General features: G+C 24.6%; 1 protein-coding gene across 1 annotated transcript in view; it reads right to left on the bottom strand.

The window, feature by feature from the left end:
* Window positions 1-23,848, bottom strand: part of LOC129618749 (putative uncharacterized protein DDB_G0282499) — a 122,947-nt gene that overhangs the window by 27,131 nt on the left and 71,968 nt on the right. Inside the window, exon 2 of the mRNA XM_055533712.1 lies at window positions 1,739-3,161. Within this exon, the coding sequence (XP_055389687.1) occupies window positions 1,739-2,815 (1,077 nt within the window). The 5' untranslated portion in view covers window positions 2,816-3,161. The remainder of the gene's footprint in view (window positions 1-1,738; window positions 3,162-23,848) is intronic.

Below are 23,848 nucleotides of genomic sequence, written 5' to 3'. Positions count from 1 at the left end.
AAAGGCAGCGGCTTGCTTTCCCTAGCGCAATATACTATAGCTAAACTTTAAAAAAACAAAATGGCCGTTCAAATTTACCGTTATCTAAAGTCTTTTTTTTCCAAATTTTTGATTTCGTTTTTATTCTAGACCCCAGCCTGTAGAAGCTTGAAATTTTAGGGGCTTATACACATTAACAAATAGTTCATTTCGTTAGAAGAAAATTTTTTTCCATCTCCACCCCCTCTCAAGTTATCGCCTCTTGAAATTTGTAAAATTTGAATTTTTGGCGCCTTATATTTCCAAAACCGCAAACGTTTTCAAATTTCTATAAACATAAAAAGCTAGCGGTAAATTCCGTAACATTAAAAAATATAATTATTTTTCTTAACTCACACAATTAACCCTTAAAATCGAGCATTATGTTAACCCCTCTTTATATTAATTTTTGCTTTATTTCAAAGATTGCATGAATGCATCATCCTAAATATATGCAATCCTAGAAATAGTTAAATATGAATGAAAATAATTTTAATAGTGTGATAGGTATACATAGACTGTATTTAAAAGCAGAATTTTCACTTGTTGAAGGGAAAAGTGCTACAATACAAACCATTGGTTTGACCCAACTTTATTTAACTATTTAGTGCAATGAAACCATAAGGATTTTTCAAGTTTTGCAAACGCAGAAAGGCAGTGGCTTCTTCCCCTAGCGGGGTATACTAAAGGTTAACTTTAGAAAAACAAAATGGCCGCTCAAATTTACCGTTATCTAAAGTCCGTTTTTTCCAAATTTTTGATATCGTTTACTTTCTAGACCCCAACCTGTAGAAGCTTGAAATTTTATGGGCTTTTGGACATTAACAAATAGTTCATTTCGTTGGAAGAAAATTTTTTTCCATCTCCTTCCCCTCTCAAGTTATTGCCTCTTGAAATTTGTAAAATTTGAATTTTTGACACCTTATATTTCCGAAACCGCAAGCTTTTTCAAATTTCTATAAACACAAAAAGCTAGCGGTAAATTCCGTGACATTAAAAAATATAATTATTTTTCTTAACTCACATAATTAAACCTTAAAATCGTGCATTATGTTAACCCCACTTTATATTAATTTTTGCTTTATTTCAAAGACTGCATAAATCGTTGATCCTAAATATATGCAATCCTAGAAAGAGTTTTGTATATGAATGAAAATAATTTTTAGAATGTGTGATAGTTATACATAGACTGTATTTAAAAGCAGAATTTTCACTTGCTGAAGGGAAAAGTGCTACAATACAAACCATTGGTTTGACCCAACTTTATTTACATTAATTTCAAAACTAAGTGAGGTAAATTGACCCAAAACTTTAATAGAATATAGATAAAACAGTAAAGAAAATCCGAAACTGTTATATAAAATAAATAATTATCAGCTCGACTTAGATAGGTTTTGCTTGTAACCAAATAATCATACAATGTTGTAGGACAATATTATTTTATTAATTAACAATACTCGTATTGTGCACAAGTTTTTTAAAAAAGAAAATTTTAAATAAAAAATATACATATAAGAGATCGAATATGTAAGGAGCCTCTATCGAAAAGCGAATTCACAAAAAAATGAATTTGATATTTCAATTATTATATATGGCCGGTTAAAGTGACATTTTATCCCTAGGATCATAATATTTTCATTATACAAGTACAACCTACAAAATTATTCAGAAAAAATTTAAGTTTTATTAAAATTTTTTAATGTTTTCTACTCTTACTTACTTGATTAAATGCTACCGTTTTATCTTTTTTGTTTTTATTAAAAAAATTTCTTCTATTTGATGAATTTATCACAGTATTATTATTTCTAATATTATTTGTTGTTGTTGTTGTTGGTGTAGTTGATGTTGTTGTAATTGTTGAATTTTTATAATTAAAATTAGTTTTATCATGAACACCAAATATAAATGGTCCACTATTTTCATAATTATTAATGTCATCATAATTATTATCATTTATTGTATTATTATCATTATTATCATTATTATATTTTTTAATATTATTACCAATATTTTGAAAATTTGATTGAAAATTATTTGTATTATTAAAATTATGATGTAATATTCTTGATGATGAAAATTGATTTTCATATTGATGTTGTTCTTGTTGTTGGTATTGATTTTGTTTATGCTGTCTCCTATTATTTATATTCCAATTATTATTATATTGTTCTGTTATTCTATTTGATATTGGTAATGTTTGATTATCATTATTTAATGATGGAAAAAAATTATCTTCATCACATGCTGATGGTGGATATGGTTTTGGTAATGATTCTAATTGATTTTGTTGCTGTTGTTGTTGATTATGATTAAGATTTTGATAGTTTATATCATTATTGAATATTGTATTTATTGATGATATACCTAAATTATTAATACCGTTATTTGTTATTGTTGTTGTTGTTGTAATATCATCAGAAAAACGAAAATTATTTATTGTATTTCCATTTGAGTTATTAATTGCTGTTGTTGTTGTTGCTGTTCCTGTTATTGTCGGTGATGGTGGTGGACTACCATATGGATAACCGATATGTGTATTTATATTTCTATTAAATTGTTGTGACATAATATCATCGAAATCATTAAAACCATGATGCAATTTTGTATTACCATTATTACTATTAATTGAATTATTATCATTAAAATTAATAATTTTCTTTTTTAATAGTAATTGCGGTTTTCTTTCCATTAATAATGGACGTGTTGATTTATTAAATGGATGATCCCGTCGTGATGTTATCATGTTTGTTGAATACGATGGTATCGATGGTAGAAAGGATGTAATTTTAACCGTCATTTATATAAAATTTAATTTGGTTTCCTTTTTTTGTTTTAAAAAACGAAAATTTAATTAATAAAAAATTGAAAAATTATTTTTTGCAATACATATACTTATGTATGCATGTATGTATGTATGTATGTATAAATGTATATACTGAAATATTTCTTCTTTTTTTCCTTCCGAAATTAATTTGAATGCTCCACAAATGTCGTGTTCTTTATATTGAAAATGAAAAGAAAATCTTAATCTTCTCTGTGCTTCTTGTTTTTTCTGTTTTTAAATTTTTGACTTCTGATTATCCAATATGGTTTCCAAAAGTCGATGAATCGTTATTGCCTTGTGTGTTTGTTACTTTATTAATCTGTAATGAAAAAGAAAAATATGAGGAGAAATTATTTTTTAATGACTATTTCTTAAAACTTCACTTGGCATCTTGTATAATAGGAGTAAGAAGAAAAAAATAATAATACGCTTAATATAATTTGTGTCATTAATCAATGCACGGGACTCCACTGTCCAATTGGTATTGAACAGCAGAAAAATTCAATAAATAAGAAAAAACAAGAAAAATGATTTATGATTTTAAATTATGGTGAATTCATTTTTGCAGTTCGTATCTTTTTTTTACATAAAAAAAGTCAATATTTTCTTTTAATTTTTGTTTGGTTAAAATAATTGCACCTGGAGGAAAAATATAACACTACACAAATTAAAACAAAAAAAACCAAAACAAGTTAAAACGTTTCAGTCGGTCTTAACCGATTGAGTTGTATACCCTACAGGCCTGCACCATCGCAATATGGTTAAAAAAAATAATTTGTGAAGTATTTTTAAAGTTTTTGAATTACGTTGTAAAGTATTATATGGCATCAACTCGAATTTATCAAACCATTCCATTGAAACTATTACAATATATCTGAGCTATATTAAACACACAAGTACTATTTTTTCAATAGAATTTAGAATAACATTTTGTATTGTACGACAGCTACCCGAACCCGTTGCTTGAATTACTTTAATTAAAATAGTGGTCGCTATAGTGTAAAAAAAAAACAATTTTGGTCACAAAGAGTTCGGTGACCTTTGCTTTTCTTGTTTTTGAACTGTAGCGCGATTGGAAGGGCGAATATGTCTAAATTAATGCAGATTTTTACACTGAGTAAGAATAACCATATTATACTGCTGTCGCCTCCCCTTAAATGATTTCAAACTCAATTCCAAAATTAAAATATTCATTTCACTATGTTATCGGGTATAAAAACCGGAATTGAAATATTTTTTCTTATTTTTATTTGGTTTTTTTTTCATTTACATCGAAAAATTCAATGTTAATTTGTACATAATAAATATGAAATATTAAAACATTATAACTGAGCTCGGTGGGTAATAAATTCAATTCCGTTCATACATTTTAGGAAAATTGCAACTGAATTAGGAAAATTGTAAACTGAACGGAATTCAATATTTAAATAAAATTTTTTAATTTGAATTCTTTAACCTAATTTAAAATTTAATACAAATTTTAATTTTAACTCAAAATAGAATCGAAAAGTGGAATAGATTTTAAAACATAAAATCATATTCCTAACTTAATCCCATAGTATTAGGGCACAAAAATTTAAAATCGGACATATATAATTTTACTTCCGAAACGATGATTTGTGAAATTAAATGGGGTGTCATATAACAATCCATAGTTAGACTTATATAGATGTATCAGTGCTACTTTTCCACTTTAAATAATCAAAATTACTATCATTTCGGAGCGACTAAAAATAATTAATTAAGAAGATTTTCATTCAACATTACAAATATCTACATATTTAAAACTGACCGCACAACATTTTCAAAAATCCATTAAAAATCTAATATGGCAACAAAATTTTCTTGAATTATAAAATTAACAAAATAAATAAAATAATTTAGAAAACCAATTAAAATATGAATTAATCATAAACTCTTGTTTATATTTTATAATTGTATGCCACTGTTATCATTATATTATACAAAGCATTCATACTAGAAAATTTTATAGTAATATTCATTCGACTTGAGATTAAAAACTATTATTTTTCTCATTTTGTAATTTTATAATTTAATTCATTCGAAATTTAGAAAATGTTGAATGAAAGAAAATTAATTCAACATCATGTACATAAATAATAATCAACCAATTGAATCAAAAATGTTCTATATCCATACATGAATGAGTTCAATTTCAGTCTTATATAATAATGAACTCATGCATACCAAGAAATCTGTATATACTTGTTAAAGTTATAATGCTTATATCCATATTTTCATTCTATATTATTAGTAAGAGCTCTTATATTCATATAGGCAACTAAGTAGTCGGAATCGGTAATGCAATGAATGCAAATAAACAAGTTTTCAGCATGCAACATAAACCGATAACTCATATATTTCTTACACTGTGGTATTGTAGCCTTATTGGTCATAATTTTCCTTAAGAAAAAAATAACTAATTTTATATACAATCTTACATATAAGCATTTTTCTTATATTTATTTCTTTACAACTTCTTACTTTTATTATATATACAGTTTTTGATAAAAATGCATTTGGAATTCTTGAAAAAAAAATCAAATATTGAATTATAGTTAAAGTATAAAATATTCTAAGTCTACAACACTTTGATTTCTTTTCAAGCCAAATATGTTATATATAAAATATAAGATGTAATCACCAAAGCCATATATAGGTATAAAAACATTTTCCAAGAAGGTAATAAGTTAGCATAAATGCTATAATTTTATTTTTCATATCAGTTTTTCTACTTTGTTTCTTTTCTTTAATTTCAAGCTCTTAAATTGTTATATATAGGTTGATGACTCGTAATTAATTCAACATAATATAAAAAATATTTTACCAGAATGCTTTAAAAAAAAAATTATATTTTAATTTATGTATGAAAAATAAGTTTGAAAGAAAGTTAATGTTTTCTAAAGGAGCACATTTTTTATTAAAAATAATCGAAAAATTTTCTAATGGTAGCTAACAATACTAGCGAGTTTTGAAATCACCTTTAATAAAATCACTGCAATAAAATCCAAAATTAAATATACAATAACAATTCAGTGTTAAACTAAAATAATTTTTTTTACCCATTTCCGAACACAATTTTGATTTCTTGACATTGAATTTTAAATTTTCAGTCAGTTGTCAATTTTATACACCGAAATTCAAGGTAAAAAGTGGTAAATTAGAGTTATGCCAATGTAAATCTTAAGTAGCATGTAGGATTTATTGTCAATATTTTGTAAACAGCATCCAAAATTTTTTGAATGTCACAATTTGTTTTTCTCTGCGTTTCGCAAATCCAGTTAGAATTATTTTTTCTTCAGTGTACTCGTACCAATGTTGACTCGGATAAAATTAAACAAAAAATTGCTTAAAAAACTAATTCAAAAAACAATTCTTCGATGCTATTTAATGGTCTGTACGAGTACGCTTTGGAAAGAATGGGTTAATACACATGGAGTGTTTATTTAAAATTTGCATTTTCAAGTGATTTTCACTTACATCGATTTTATATTTTTACACTTGCCAACGTTTTGAAATATTGCATTATGTTTCTCATATTCAAAATTTTCTTCTAATTCGAAAATTTTTCAAAATTCCAATATGGTTCGAGTTAAAAATGTATTACAGTGTTCACAAAATAATAAAATAGTTTAGTTTTTTATAATTTAATGTCACCATTACGTAGTCTCAATTTACAGTCTGTTTATGATGAATAATTTCAATTAAATAAAAGTAGTTAACCGATTGAATCAAATAAATAGTTTTGTAAATTTTTTTTAGAATAAATAAAATATCCTGTTACCTAACTTTAAATTTTTATAGAATCTCAACTGACAGACTAAACGAGACTTGTGAGCGCATTTTATAAAAATAATATTATTGAAAAAATGCGAGGAAAAAAGAAAAAACACAATGTAATTATCAATCTTAAATTTTCAACCATTAATTACGAAAATATATTAGTAGACTTATATTAAATATTTTTGTAGAAATTTATGCATTTATAATTTTATAATGAGGTATGTACAAAGGACCAAACGCATCAGGCTTCATGCAATGCATTTTTAAAATTGTGTCAAATTTTAAATTAAAATAATATTTTTAAGACCTAAAAACCGTACGTGTTTCACCTTGTAAAACCAAAATTAAACTATGAGTTCAAAATAACAATTATTTTACAGTTATTTGATTGTAACTATCCCATGTTGATCCCCTGTATCCGGGTAAAAATTTACAACTGTTTCAAATTAATTGTTTTAATATATCTGTTATACACATACTACACAAACATGCTCAAAATCATAGAAAAAAAACTTTTATACTTTAATCTACAAATTTCTTTATGGTACACGACGCGGCACCTTATTTTCATATTATTATTTTGACTTTTAATAAATATATTTGTATGCAGCATTCCTTTGTCTTATATTTAAAGTTTCTCCATAACAATGATAATTTGATTAATTAAAGGCAACCATCATGATTAAAAATCAATTTACATCAAAAATTTTACATTTATTGACAAATGACATAAACTGTCATCAAATTATCATATTTAGAAAATTTGACATTGACAGCTAATGACACATGTTTTCTTCCATAGTATCTTTTTTATTAATATTTTTAAAATCAAAACGATTTTAAAGAAATACTTAAATTAATATATCAAAACTAGAAAATTATCTATTTAACACTAAAATACAAAACCGTTACAGTTTGCCTAAAGTGGTTTTTGCGTAGACAACTTTCATTAAAAGAACAAAAAGAGAAGATACAAACAAAAAAAAAATTTTTAAAGAAATTGTTGCATCTTTAATCACTTATGCTCACGTAGTTTCGCGGTCACACCAGGAAACAAACATTTACTAAGAATGAGGGGAAATGTTTTCTTTCTACGTTTTTTTTCTAGTAATTTTTAGTTAACTGGCTTAATGGTATAGTAGAGACTAGAAAACGTGTATTTGTACACAAACACACATACCTACATGTATATAAGCTTGGGTGTGTTCACATCACTTTATTTAGTATATGAAATTTCTGTGTATTTGTTTATTTTTTTTAACTCGATTTTCTTTTAACTTTCATGATTTTTAAAATGCAAAAAAAGAAAATCGCTTAAAAAGTCATAAAAAAATAAGAAAACAAAACTTAAAAGAAAAATTAAATAAAAACAAAATAAAATCAAAGTGATTGAAAAAAATCACATTTTTCTAAATAAAAGAAGAGTCGAAGACTTTTTCTTAATTAACGAAAATCGATTTTTCAGTCAAGTTAGTGAATGTGCTAAAGCTATTGTGTTTTTCAACATAATTTGATATTTAATTCAAAATTCATTCGGTAGTACGTAGAACAATTGACGTTAACGTAAGAGTTAAAATATAAATAATATTTTTGAGTTTCAAGTGTTCCATTTTTCTAAACCAATGTTGTATTCCAAAATTTCTTTATTTTAGTCAATGAATATTTCATTAATAAATTTGTAAAACCCTTAAGCTTTATAAATTTGCTTTCTAAAATTAATTTAAGTATTTAAAATAATATTTGAATTACAAGAAAAACTAGTTACATTAAGAACATACATATGTATGTACATCGAAGATTCATAAGGAAAACGCTCTGTTCCATATTTTACAAATTTTGAAATAATTCATTTGGAAACTGTTTGAATTAAAATTGAAAAATATTTTAATTTCAAAATCTTGCAGTCAAAGTCCCTTATAAAATAAAGTTCTCTAATAATTGGAAAATATTTAAAAAAATTTTTTTTTTTGTATAAGCCCTCGAATATGTTTTTAACATCTTTTCACTACAAAATGCTGCGAGCATTCATAATTTTTTGAAAAATTGATTGTGATATAAAATTGCTATACTATAATCAATTCATTTTATTATAATGGATTTTTTTTTTAAATGACATTCATTAATTCGTTTGACATGAAGCGAACTACCGGTTTTAATGTAAATAAAATCTCGGTAAAACTAGTAATTGTAACTCGTTTATAAGTGGCAAATCGGACTGCGTTTTGTATAGATTCTGCCAGGATGACGAAGAGATGACCAGACATATTCTGTTTAGTTGTCCTGCTCTAGATGTCAAGAGGTCAAGATTATTTGAGCGGGGCTTTTTCAGAGTTGGGGAGCTTATAGTCAACTCCCTTAGCGATATTTCCGGGTATTTACTTGGAATCAGGATAGTTTAAGTGGGATATGGGAGAGCTACAATAAACCATGGTCAGAGAGGAAGATTCTATCTCCCGTGTCTATATCTCGCTTCAACAATCTGCAATCTATTAAATATTTTATATTTAAGCTATGTCATTTGATTCAATTTCTAATAATAATTTGATTTAATTTCAAATAATTTCTAATAATATTTTCGGGATTAAAAAAACATGACTTACAATAAATAAAATTGATCAGATCCAAACACTTATTTTAGAATTAAAAATAGACTTAACTAATTCATTGAAATGCTTTGCTTTCTCTAAGATTTAATGTGCCCTTTTCTTGTGCATACAGATTAAGAATAGGATAATAAACTTATGTATAAACAAACGACAAACAGACGAAAGCAAAATTAAATAATGAAAAATTTATTTTAGATGTTATTTTCTATAGTCTCTTAATTTTGTGAACTAAAAAATTATAAAAAAATAAATAAAATTCAACTTTTTTATGTATTGGACTTTGAATGTGCTTTTGAAAAGAAAAGGTTTTTCTTTTTTTTTATAATTGCGCATTTTATGAATTGTGATAATTAAATTTAATTTATTTTCAATTTTTAAAGTTTTTAAATTTTTTTTCTTTTAATAAAATAGAGAAATTTTGAGTTTTTTTTTTTATTTTTTACAATAAAACCTTAATGACTTTAACAATGTTTTCTTTTCTATTTGTGGGTAAAAAAAAAAATTTTATAATACGGGATAAATGCGTGTTTTTTGCGGTACTTTTTTCTTTATAAATGTTCAATAATCTTATTTACATATTTTACATATGTGATGTGTTTTATGTGTAAAAACAGAAAAACAAAAAAAAATTTTTTAGGTCAAATGTAACATAAAAAAGTGGTTACTACTGTCGACAGTTCTACAATGCCTCGCTCTGTCTCTTTAACGAAATATTTCAACATTTTGTAAATAAAAACCATTATTACAAGCTTTGTAACATTTTATAAACGCTTTTAAATAATAGAAAAAAAGTTGAAGATTATTTTATGATGTCATGCTTTCAATTGTAAGTGCATTGTAATTGTATATTTAATGTAAAATATTACAATGCATGTATAATTAACGATGATTTTTGTAAATTTTTGAATACAATAATTTTTAAAATTAAAATGCTATACATAGAATTGTAATTATTGAAATCAATATTAAATATTTGATTGAAATCTTATTAAATATGAGTTTTAACTTTTATATTATTATATAGGAAATTATTGTTGAACAAAATCGAATGTCATATTACATTTCAATTGTAAACTCAATATATGATCTGGTAAAAGATAATTTTAATATTATTGATTGGAATTCCAATAAGATTTTCTAGAATTTTAGAATTTGATATTCAGATTTCGAGTGTCTACCTATAACAAAATTGCTTCAAAAAGCAAACTAGAAAAGTATTTACACTACATGCACTAAATACCAAACCAAATGGTGCAATAAAAATTTTAAATTTTGTACTATAAAATTGATAGGCTTTATAATAATATTTTAGGATAACATTTTAAAAAGAATCCCATATACTCGTAACTATCAATTATAATTCGAAATTTCCAAAAAATTTTCTATATTTTGTAATTTGTACAAATTTCAAAATTGAAAATATGTCCTTTTTTTGTTAAACCATATTCAAAATGTATTATTTTTTAATGAAAATTACAATTCTGAAATTTAAAATTTAATCCAACATTGAGATGAATTTTTAATTTTCATTTTTAATTAAGATTTAAGAAGCAATTTAAATTTTTAATTTAACATCATTTTACATATTTAACTTACACATATTCTTACAAAAAAAAAATACTCCTGCATAATACTGCATAAAAATTATTTCCTGGCAAATTTTATGTTTATATATACACACACAGATTGTTACTAATGTTGCAAACATATTGAAATTCAAATTTATGAGAAAATCTCAGACATCATAATATATTATTAAATATGTACTCAACTCTAAGAAAAATTCTCAAAAGTTGGTTTAAAATATTTCAAAGGAAAATTGCTGTATTAAACAGTTCGTTTCTAACAAGAGCTTAAGTAATAGTTCATGCTTAAACTTTTCATGAATCAAAATCGACATTTTTCATATAAAATATGTAAAAAATATTGTATTTTTCTTATAAAACTTAAAAATATCTGAATATTTTAAAGAAGAACGTGAAAATTTTAATATTTCTCGTACAGACCGTAGAACACTTCGTATTTCTCATATAAAACGTAAAAAATTCTAGATAATTTTCATACAAAACGGAAAAAAACTCTTAATTTTTATGTATAAAACATAATGTTCTGCATTCTATACAAAATTTACACATAGCCATTTAGATTGTAGATTGCAAAGAAAGGGTAACAGAGCACCCCAACCAGAAAAGAATACAGCCATTTAATAAAACATGGAAATTTTCATGAATATTCTACATAGATTTTTGCATATTCACATTTTGTACGCAACGAACTCATGAGGAAAGATAGAGTTTAATTCTGAAATTTATAAAACGAATATAATTACCCTGTTAACCCTTTACAGCTCAAACTTATTAAGTCTATCTATTAAACGTATTAAGTCTATTAAATTGCAAATTCTTATTAAGTCCAATTAGTCAAATTCATAACAACATAAAAAATTTTGAGAAATTCTGTATTTTAGGAAAAAAATTTGCATATTATTACACACATGTAGTTAATATAGGGGCAACAATAAGGCGAATTCATTTAAAATTACTTTTTTTTTCGAATTTACATACCCTATAATTTTACATGTCTTTCTCATTTAACTCATTTCTCAAAATAAGAGCATTCAATTATTTTATTTTCTTTTTTTTTCTTATTTTTTGCAAAATTAAGGGATTAGTTTATTTTTTCGTTTTTTTTCTCTTCTAAATTAAGGATAGTATAAATTTGCATAAAATTTTAATAGTAAGAGAAGAACAGAAAAAAATAAAACAAATAACATGTTATAGGCACAGAGAACAAAGGATAAAAAAAAATCGACAGGTGCAAATGTTTTCAGTCGTAAAATTCAAATTGATTTTCTTTCCTTTTCTTTTACCCTATCATCTTTATCATAATTCGATACGTTCTCACATTTATTTTTTAGAGTTATTGTTAGCATTTTTTTGGGGGGATTTTTCTTTTTTTTTGCTTTCTATTTATTTTGTGTACTTTTGATACTTATAAAATTACTTTATATTTCACCTGCAATGCTGGTTTTTTGAGTTCAAAAGCTATTCTTATTTCTCCTTTTCCTCTTGAAGTCTTGCTCATTCATCAAATTTTTTTTTCTTTTCGATCTTCAATGTCTTTTTCCTGTTTTCGATTTTGTTTTTTTTTTTACCGGTTTTATTATAAGAAACAATAAAAGAAAAGAAAAAAGGATACTGGGTTAAGAAACCCTCCTTATAGGCAAGATATTATTTAAATCAAAGTATTGGAAAAGAAAATTACTGCTGCTGCTGCTGCTATTATTATATGACGAAAGGAAATACGACGTACGTGTATTCTTGTGAGTGCAATATTTAAGCAAAAAAAATATGCAAAAAAAAAAGTAAGCAGCATTAAAAACTAAAAAGAATTTTTATGTAAGACTTTGCTTCAAAAATACGATACGAGATGAAAAAAAGAAAAAAAAAAACTTAAATTTCCTTTTTATTCAAAATTACAAAACGAAATTGTTGCAAGGTAACATTAAAGGATCAATCAAAAGTGAGCGGATGAAGAATGGAAAAAAATCATTTCAATAAACAAAGCAAAATGCTTCTTTTTTAATCAATAGATCAAAGAATATGAAAGAAAATATTTTAAAAATTCAAAATCATTTTATGATTACTTAAAAATACAATAAGAATGATGGAAAGGCATTCACTTTTTTTTTGTAATCTTTTTAACATAATGACGAATTTTGAGTTTATGACATATTAGAATTATGAATGTAAAATTCAGTAACAAATTATGTTAAAGCAGGCAATGATTACTCAAAAATATAGGGCTGGATTTGAACGTCGCAATTCCTATATTCGGTTAGAGCGAATTTCTATTAGAAATCTTAAACTGAATTGTATAATGCTCGCCTTCTCTATAATTCCACAGATTATACCAGAAATGAACCGATGACTAGAATGTTGCGTTGTGTTAACTGTATTTCTTTTGTATTTGATCATAATTTGATTAGTAAGGGTACCCTTAGATTTAGACTTTTGTGTAATTTAAATTTATTGTAATATTCTCTTTTCTTGATAGTTTTTGCTGGTAATCTTTTAATTTTTTTTTTGTATTTGCGCTCAGGATTTTATTTTAATTACCTTTCTTCCCATACTTCTATTTAACCAACATCATCCAATCCTTTTCCCTCCCTTTCCTGTAAAAATAATGACGCTTATTGCTTGTTAAATAATAGTTGCATAGTTGCGGCTGATAACAATTATTTTAGAATTTTCAGATATTCTTAATGAAGAAGATTATACACACAAAAACTAAATTTCAAATAGTCATATCACAACCATTTCAACACATGAATTTCTGACAGTATAGGATTTTAAATATTTGACTCAGAATATAATTATTAACATAAGAAGAAGAGAACTATGAGCCCCGAAAACTTTTGATCCTAAGACGATTAAATAGCATTAATTAAACTACAAAATACGAAATAAAGGAATGGTATAATATTTGTGATTACATAACCTGAATTCTACAATTTTAATTTATTATTTTACAATTTAAAGATCATTAAAATTCTTAATTTAGAACGCATAGTGCGATATAAAACTTATTATACATTTGAAATATAAATTAATGTTATGCATTTGAAATGCTTAGGTCTACAAGAAATTTAAAAATTCAAATAAATTATTTGTATTTAAAAAAATTAAAAACTTTAATAATTTTTTATTAATACTAGGATAAAAATATCAAACACAAATTCAAATAATTGTTTACCAAAACATTCAACTTTATAACAACAATTCAGTCATCATTATTATTTTAATATGATGAAAACAGTTGTGTAAACACTCACACAAATAATATGAAAATTTGTCGATTGAAATGTTATAACATTTTATCTTAAATTGTACAATATATTGACAGGTAATAAAATTGAAATTTTATTATTACACTGACAAAAATTATATTTTGATAATTCTGAAAATATAACAATTCTCTGTATACATAACATTATATAAAAGTATAATGACTTCTATTATATTTTAGTTGAAATTAAATTCCAGATGGCAAATAATTCATTTTAAATATTTTTATTTGGTAATTCTTAATAAGGTTTGATGTTAAAAACCAGTGTATATATTTGATTTATTGCATTATTTTTAAAGAAAATTTGTTATATACGAGTACTATTATATGAAATGTCATACACTATTGTATTTAACAATCATCAATTTATCACATCACATCACATCATTTTATAAATTTTGTATACCCACTCAATGAACTCATATTTCAAATTATTAGTCGCAATTTTATGATATAAAAAAAATTTTTTTATTAAAATTATATTTATTAATTTTTATTATTATTATTTGCCTTTATTATTTTCCTGTGCTTATATATACCTAATTTAAATTCATATATGTCATCATAATTGTGGTGACTTAACTCAAAAACGTCCTAATATATTAAACACAAAAAATATATATTTAATTTAAAATGCAATAGGGCTGTCAAATAATACTAAAATAACTTTAAATCTAAAAAGTAATCAAGTATAATGAGAAATAAAACGCTATACTGAATCAAAACATTCGATAGGTACCTAGTAATAATAATAATGAAAATATTTTGTTCTTTTATTAAATGTTAGAGTGAGTAAAGCTATTGGTAATAAAATATTGTGTAAATAGTTTAAAAAAAACCACAAGAAAATAATATTATTATTATATTTTTCATTATTAATTTATTTACATATATTCAGAAATTTATTTAAGTGTAAATAATAATTGTTTACGTAATAATGAACTTTTAAAACGTTTAATATTGCTAGAATAGAATAATGGTAATTTTAAACCATTAACTGTTTTTTTTTTTTAATTTTTTTTATATAAAAAATGAAATTACAATTAAATAAATCACCTATTCTGTAGAGGAGAAAAAAATTCTTAAATAATTATAGAAAATTATTGTTATACAAAAATAATCATAATAATAATGATATTAATTTAGCAATTACGAAAGCATTTTCACAACACACGCAATCAAATTAATAAATATAATAAAAAGCTAATTCCAATTTTGAAAAAAATCTGTAATAGCTAAGCCAAGTTTGAATATATTATTTTCACATGTTATTTGTACACATATATATATATATATTTGTGAATATGAAGTATATATATCAAAATAATAATGATTTTAGAACTAGAAGTAATTTTAGTTCACATTTCTAAATAGAAAAAGTTGTATTTTTTCCAAATTAAGTAATTAAAGCACATTCGAACAAAATTAATACTTTTTGTTTTCAATATGACAATTACATTGGAGTTGATTTTGTGTCATTGGAGTTTCTGAAAATGAATATGAGCAATTCCACATAAAGAGATGCCGGTCCCATCGCTTATTATAGGTCTCATTTGCTATTCACAAATTTTATACGGGTTGTAAATTTACGTGGAGGCATATTTCAAGAAATTAATTTCTATGTTAATATTGAATAGTCCCCTCAATATTAAAAACCTCTTGCAGAAATTATTGTAGCATTACTAAAAAAATCTGGTTTACCCCGAATTGTACTATTTCAATTAAAAAAATAGTAATAAAGAGATTTGATTTCTAACCATCTTTAATTTATTAACTGATAACAATTATTTTTCTTTTATATTCTCGTAAAGCACACTTATTTTGAGCCTATAAATATGCAATTTATTTTTTGAATGAATTTCATGTTGTAATCGAAAATTATTATGACATTCATTAGGTATTTGAGTTTTTGTTTGTATTGTGGCAAAATATATCATTATCTCACTTTCTCAATCAAATTTAACATTTTCCCAATCAGATCCCTTATTTTTTCAATTGAATTCCTCAACATTTATTAAAATACCATATACGATAACCTTTTCGTACAAACTAAAATTCTACATAGCAAAATTATTGAAATATTAATAAATTTATTACGAGTACTATAAAAATTTTAGTTTAAAGTCACTCCTAAAATGACTGATTTCCCACTTATTAATTAATATTAAAGGTAAGAGCTTTAAAAAAAAATATTTCAATTATTAACGCACTATTTATATTTGAGTAGTTTATATTTTCGCCATTTTTCAAAACATTAATTATCACCAATTTATTTCTTAATTAAAATAAAATATTAACTGGTTAATATTTGGTAGTTAAGCTACTATAGGTTATAAAATTTTATATGACCACTGTTTGAAACTTTAATATTCATAGATCACAAAAATCAAATCAATTACAATTTTATTACATCATTGATTTCATTTTTGCGAGGTAATTATCGTATGTTATGATTATGTAATAGTGTATATTGCATAATATTTTGTGTACTGACTAAAAGTAATTAGTAAATTTTTACGTGTATATAAATTACTTCATAAATCAATATACTTGTAAGTGTAGAATATACATATAAAAAAAATATATGTAAAACAGTTATGCAACATGTAATAGGTTAATTAATTTACATTTATAATAATAACAATAAATTGTAATTTTGTTTATTTACACAGAGAGAAAAAAACAACAATATATTAAGGTTAAAATTAAATTTTAACACCTATACATGTACGCTTATTGCAACGCAATAATTTTCATTTAAATGAAAATAATATTTTTGACATAAGGATGGAGGATGAAAGCTAAGAGGATTTACTTAATATCTACATTTAATATTCTTAAATATATTAGTATACGTAAGATTACTATGTATGAGTACTTATGTAACTGTATATTTATACAAATTTATGCCATGTCATTCTCATGTTCAATTTAAGAAACGGAAATTTTTCTTTCTTCATATAAATATCTAAATAAATAAATGAAAATAAGCGTAATAACAAAATATTCCCGACATTATACAGATAATAATAATACACGTATACACTTTTTGATTTTTCCTCATATTTTGAATTCCTCTTACCCTACTCTTCTTCCTATAATGTTTTATTGTTTCTATAATTCTATAATGTTTTATTGTTTGAATTTACCTTACACTATGAAAAAAATATTCTTTATTTTGATTTTGTATTTAATATAGTTTTCACTCTATATTCTTACCATCTATAATACATCAATATTGTTGCCTTGATAATGTAAGAAACCATTGAAAGGTTCCCCTTTTTTATTAAGTTCCGAGATTTTTATAAATATATTCTATCTTTTATTCGTAGGTATGTTTGTTTAAAACGAAGATCAATGATTACTTTTCTAAGGTTTCAGTACATCAAGACGTTTTTTTTTTCTGTTATTTTTATTTTCCCTCAACATTCTTCTTCAGTCTTTATTCTTTTTCCTTAATTTTTCTTCTTCTATTCTTTTTTGAATTTGATTTTTTTTTCTTTGGTATTTTTCATTCTTTGATTCATTCTTTTGTTATTTACTTCTATATTATATACACAACATCATTTTATATACTTAGAATAAAAAGGAGGAAAGAACGAAAAAAATTGAAATCAACAGATGATAATAAAGATACACCATAAAATGAGGATGATTCATCGAGTATCGAATAAGCATAACAAGAAAACAATAAAATCAGTAAAAAAAGAAAAACAAAATTTCGATAGTAATAAACTTTTTTTGTAACCCTTACGTTTGATGTTTGCTGTTAGTATAATTGTCTTACGTGCATATTTTTATCTATACATACATTAATACATTATAAAAAAAAAGAAACCTAAGCTGAACCAACTGAACTGTAATGATGCTTGATGGACTTTATACCTTCGATTTTTTTATTTTTTATTCTTTTTTGTATTTTATCATTGTTGTTATTTTTTTTTATCATTATTTTTTTATAGTTTGAGGTCTGACGGTTTTGATACGAGTCTCATAAAAAACTTGTAGCCTAGATTAGTTCCTCAGATATCTTAAATATTAGGTTACCTAATTTATGTAAACCTCTTAAACACTGAACATAAAAAGCTGAATTTGGTAGTGATTGTATTGACAAAATAAGAAACTACATTTATGGCTTCATTATGCATATTTTTTTTGGTCTTTTCATACTTTCATTTGATATTTCTTGCTTATTTTTAAACATTTCATAGTTAGAAAGTTCTGACGTAAGAATCACATTAAACTCCAGATATTGCCACCTCTTTTAATTGGATTTAATTCTAAATTACGTATAGCAGACACTTCCTTTGTTTAATTTCATGCTGCACTTGTGGAAATTTAAAAAGTTAAAAATATGGAGAAAATAACTGTTACTCATGTAGACAAACGTATGAAAGTGATCTTGTTTCAAGAAGATAAATATTTTTATCTGTTTTATAATCGATTAAACTTTTTAAAATCATTAAAATTATTTTGGAAAAATCACAAAAAAATTGTTTTAAACATGCTAAAAACTACTCTGCTATCTGCCTTTATTTCTAAACAACTCAAATTATATTACTGACAAATTGAAGTAAGCGTTGGAGCAGCAAAGCTGTTCCATCTTTCAACCAAAATATCATAAAAGTCAAGAACTTCATAATCACACTTATTCAATTAATATATGTGTCATGACGATAACACTACTAAACGATATTCCAGTGTTCATCAGGTATTTCCAATATCAATTTGAGAAGAGCTCGTATAATGATTGTACCTATGTTCACTTGAAAAGAAGCAAACGCAAAATATGATGGTCAGTAAATTTGACTATAATATGTTGGAAAAAAAAAAAAAAAAAAACTGGTTCTCAACATTTTTATGTATCAAAGTGTGTATGTATGTATGTATATACCGAATGCACGTGTATACTCAAAATGTATTATATACATTACGAACAAAACAAACTATTTATATAAAAATACACAATCGCCATACATAAATGCATATATATATATATATATATATATATGTATATAAATATATAGATATACAGCAGAGTTATATAAAATATTTGTAAAGTACTGAAAAATTTCTACATGAACACATTAAACTGTGCATCATAGTCTCATAGAGACGACGGTCACAAAAAAAGCATTGTATTTTCTTTTAATTTTTGCCGAGATGGGCATTTTATAATGGTTGGTATTTTTTTTTGTGTTTTTGTTTTTAACGATGGTACTCGTTTTTTTTTGTTATATTTTACCTTCCTCAGGTATTTTTATAAATAACACAAAAATATCTCTTATATATACCTGCAAATATAAATTCATAGCAACATAATGTGAGCACGTCTGAATACACTTCAAACACATGAGTGTTTTTATGTGGAGACTTTATCCAACTTCACTATTAAAGTACTTAAAAATATCTTTTTTTTTTCTCTTTACTCTCTTACTTGTATTACTTCACGTTTATTGTGTAATTTTCTAATAAAAATAATTTTAGTATTTTTGAAGACCTGGATGAAATTCCTGGAAATTTAATTCAAACCTGAAAAATGAGAAAAAACAAAATTCGAATAAAATATCGAAGGAGAAAAAAAATCAGCAATTTAACTTGACCAGGAATTTCAGAAATTTTTTTTTTATATAAAAAACAGAAAATTCAGGGTGTATCTGTAATAATAAATTAGGATGAGATTTAAAATGAGTACATAGTAGTATATAGTTATAGTTGTATATAGTTGTGTACAGACAGAAACAGAATTTATTTGTACTTATGTGTACATAGAGACGGTATACAAAATAACATTATTTGCTATTGTTCTCATTGTTATTGTTAGTACCTTTACATATTTTTGAGGCTTTGTTTTCTTCTGTATACACAAATAAAATTACAACCATATTAAATTGCTAGATGTTTTTTTATTTTTAATAAAATTTTTATATAAAAGTTGGTATTTTTTAACAAAATTTGATGAAAGCACATTTTTTCTTTTTTAAAGTTAATTTAGTAAAATTGTCATCAAGAACTCTCAAGTAGTCAATTACTTACCATAGTGGTATATTTTCTACTCCAAAAATAAGGTGCTTTGCATCAAATTAGGCTAGTCTTATTATTAAAATTTCAGAAAAAAAGAGTTCAAATGAGCTAGCTTGTTGCAATATTTGCAGATATTTTTCGTTAGGTCTCTTTAAAATAACCACAATTTTTTTGTAGACTGTAGAGTGAAAAACACATTTCCTTAATGAAATTATTAATTTTTTTTTCTAATGCAGTAGGGCATTTTAAAAATTTCGAAGAAATGTTTTGATTGTTTTTAATATTATACAGAAACAAGAAACAAATGATTAGTTGGTTTAGAAAAATTTCGGAGATTAGAGTTTATTTAATGAAATAGGAACTGTTATAAAAATAATACAAGAATGAGCCCTAAAATTTTTTTAAATTTAATTGTCCAAAGATTGAATTGTAGATTTCTGGAAATACAAATATTAATATTTACAATTTGGTTTTTGATAAAGTACTTAGATGGTTAAGAAAGTAATTGAAAAACAGATTAAAAATTTCAAGTCTCATTCGAGGAAACTACGGCAAAATTATCAAATTTTGATTCAATATTATCAAAATTCAGTGCTGCTAACTACAGAATTAATTTTTTATCTAATTTACATTATAGTTAATCATTCCCTAATTTTAAATGAAAAAAACACCCCAGTTAGCAATTTGAGCCAAAATAATCTGAAAACTTTTAGAATAAAATAGAATAACGAGATAAGGGGGAAATTGTTACTGGCAATGTAAAATTGTTATCAAATTAACAACTTTAGCCATTAAATTTATATTGCTCTTCCATTTAGAAATTGAACACAACCTTAATCTCATAGAATATAACTTATCACATTTCCTACATTTAAAAAGAAAGTGCAACTACGGAGCTTGTAATATAAAAAAAAATTAATTTAAAAAATTCTTACAAAATTTACTTAAAAAAGTACAAAAATGTTAAAAAATATTTTCTTTTACATCGAAATAACAATCAGTTCAATTTCCTTGATTCGATGAAAAGTGTGTGTGTGTGTTTTTATGCAAGCAATCAACCAACCGCATTACTATAATTTTTAAAGTGCTTTTTCTGTTTCAATTTTCCTCTTATTTTTTTTTTCATTTGTTATTTTATGAGCTCGTGTATTTTTGTATAAGTATGCAGACATTTTCGCGATTGTTATTAAATTTAATCACATTGCATTGAATTCAATTCGATTTGATATTACATTTTTTCGGTTTAACTTTATAAGCGGCGCATTTTAGGAAATAATTTCCTATATTACAATAAAATGAATCGGCATAAAGTCCACATACATAAAGATACCAACGTAAATATATACAACAGCACTTAGTTGATATGCACATATTTTCGAAAAAAAAAGAAAGAATTTTATAATTTTTATCCATTATTTTCTTCCATTCCCATCTCTTTTTTCACTTTTTCTACATCGCATGTACCAACGAAAAAATAGCTAACAAGTACATGATAATATAATCATTGCATAGCATACAAATCAGGTGTGGTCAGCACATAACCGACCGCAATATGTATTGTCTAGTGAGTAAAAGTGTTACAGAAAATATCAAAATGCGTTTTAATCACTTCTTTCCAATTTTTGGACAGTAATTGTAAGCTTTTAGTTAACATACCCAGAAAATTTGGCATTTAGTTTTTCCAGTTAGCTTCGGTAACAATATGAAAATATGAAAAGATATGAAAATAATAAGCCGTAGATATGAAAATAATAATAAAATTGGGCCCTAATTCAGTTTCCGAGCCGTGATCTTTCCAAAAAATTAATAGGTTCATAATTTTAACATTCCAAATTTAAATATTTAATTTCAAGGAAATTGCTTGATTGTTTCTCTTTATATGCGAAAAAATGTAAAATTGACCCGGAAAAAGTTGTAATCCCCGAGGCCTAATATAAACTTACTAAATTTCACCAAAATCGGTTCAACCGAACTTGAAATAGTTTATTTACGCCTACCCTACCATGGAGAAGTGCGTTCCCATTGAAAATCTGACATCCGAAATTATGTGCCATCACATCACCTCCCTTATTATATGCAATGCGGTCAGTTAACATGCTATTATAAAAGCTATAAGATATAGGATGAATAGGAAATTTAAGTTAAAAATGTAAATTTTAAAATAAAATCCTAGCTTTTTGCATTAAAATTATTTTTTTTTTGTACGCCGACCTCAAGGGAATTTATGTTATGTTGCACCGAAAAAAAAAACGTTAAAATATAGGCAAAACACAGAAGATTAAATTAAAGTGATTTTTGATAATTTGAAACCACATTAAAGTATGTAAAGTGAAGTAAAACAATTGGCAATGGTTAAACATTAATAGGCTTACTTTTGATAATAAGGAACCTTATATTTACAACATTAAAACACAAAAAAAAAAATTTTCATTTTTTCCATTCTTCAATAGTCAAACTAGAAAGAGATTATTTCATTTTATATAGGTACACATAGTCTGCACTACATTCATTCGATATAGGATATTTTGAGTTCAATTAGTTGGAAAATTTTTAAACCTGATCGAAAGTGTATAAGTGAAGAAAACAAAATTAAATTTTAAGCCGATTTATTAGAACTTACAAATACCTAACGAATATAATAATTATGTAGGTATGTATGTACTCGTATACATGAGCTTGCATTCAGTAATTTGTGAATTGCTCGCGATTATACCATTCAATATTGTTATTATTGTTAAAGCAAGAAAAACAAATGAGACAATGGGTGGGAAATTAACAAAGAATTTACGATGAATACTTGGCTTAATTTCAAAATTTTTAAAATGCTAAGTATTTGCATTTACTATATGCTATTTGTGCTATTTATGCATACACGTTTTTATTGATAAAAGATTTTTTGATAAATTTTTAATTAGTTATAAATGGAAGAGAAAAATATTAACAATTTAATTTTGAAAAAAATATTGACTTCCTCTTGTATTGAAATTTAGCATAATTCTTGGGGAACAAGTAGATATTATAAAAATTAACCGTATATGTTTGTATGTATTTAAAATTGTAAGTCGTATCGACATTTTCCATTTAAAAACAAAAGTTTTTTATATTTATACAGAAAACAAAAATCCCCGAGGTCTTAATAAGAAGAAAAATAGAAAATATATGCAAATGTGATACAATTAAAGTGAAAGCATTCACGAAATAAAAGATAAGATCATTTTCATTATATTTATGTAGGTATAAGGTATTGTTAAAACCATAAAACAACAAAACGTGTGTAAAAATTCAAAAATCAAATTTTAAAATCAAATTCACATCTTATGAATGCATTTTAATATGCAAAGAAAATGATTAAATAGAGAAAAAAATTATTCTATAAAATGCAAAAAAAAAAAAGTGCAATTGAAACATTTAAAAAACCATTAAATGTCAATGAATTTATCAAGTAAAATAAGAAAATTAGACACTTTGAACTGAATTATTATTTTTGTTCTGTAATTTAAATTTCAAATTTTCCTATGTTTTAAACTCGGATACTTGCGCATGAACAAAGGAAATGTGAAAGTTTACAATATTATAGACGTTAACATAACATTGGAATTCGAATAGTTTTCTAATTTTTCGGCAAATAGTTCTTCCAGAAAGGTATATTAAAAATATCTCAATAAAGGCATTTTTCAAAACCCCTCCTTTTTCTGTCCCACGAAGTTATAGCCAGCAAAGTCGT

This window comes from Condylostylus longicornis, unplaced genomic scaffold (assembly GCF_029603195.1).
Source record: "Condylostylus longicornis isolate FDR11 unplaced genomic scaffold, ASM2960319v2 ptg000010l, whole genome shotgun sequence".
Taxonomy (NCBI): Eukaryota; Metazoa; Arthropoda; class Insecta; order Diptera; family Dolichopodidae; genus Condylostylus; species Condylostylus longicornis.
The sequence above is the reverse complement of the archived record's forward strand: the minus strand, read 5'-3'. Positions and strand labels throughout refer to the sequence as shown.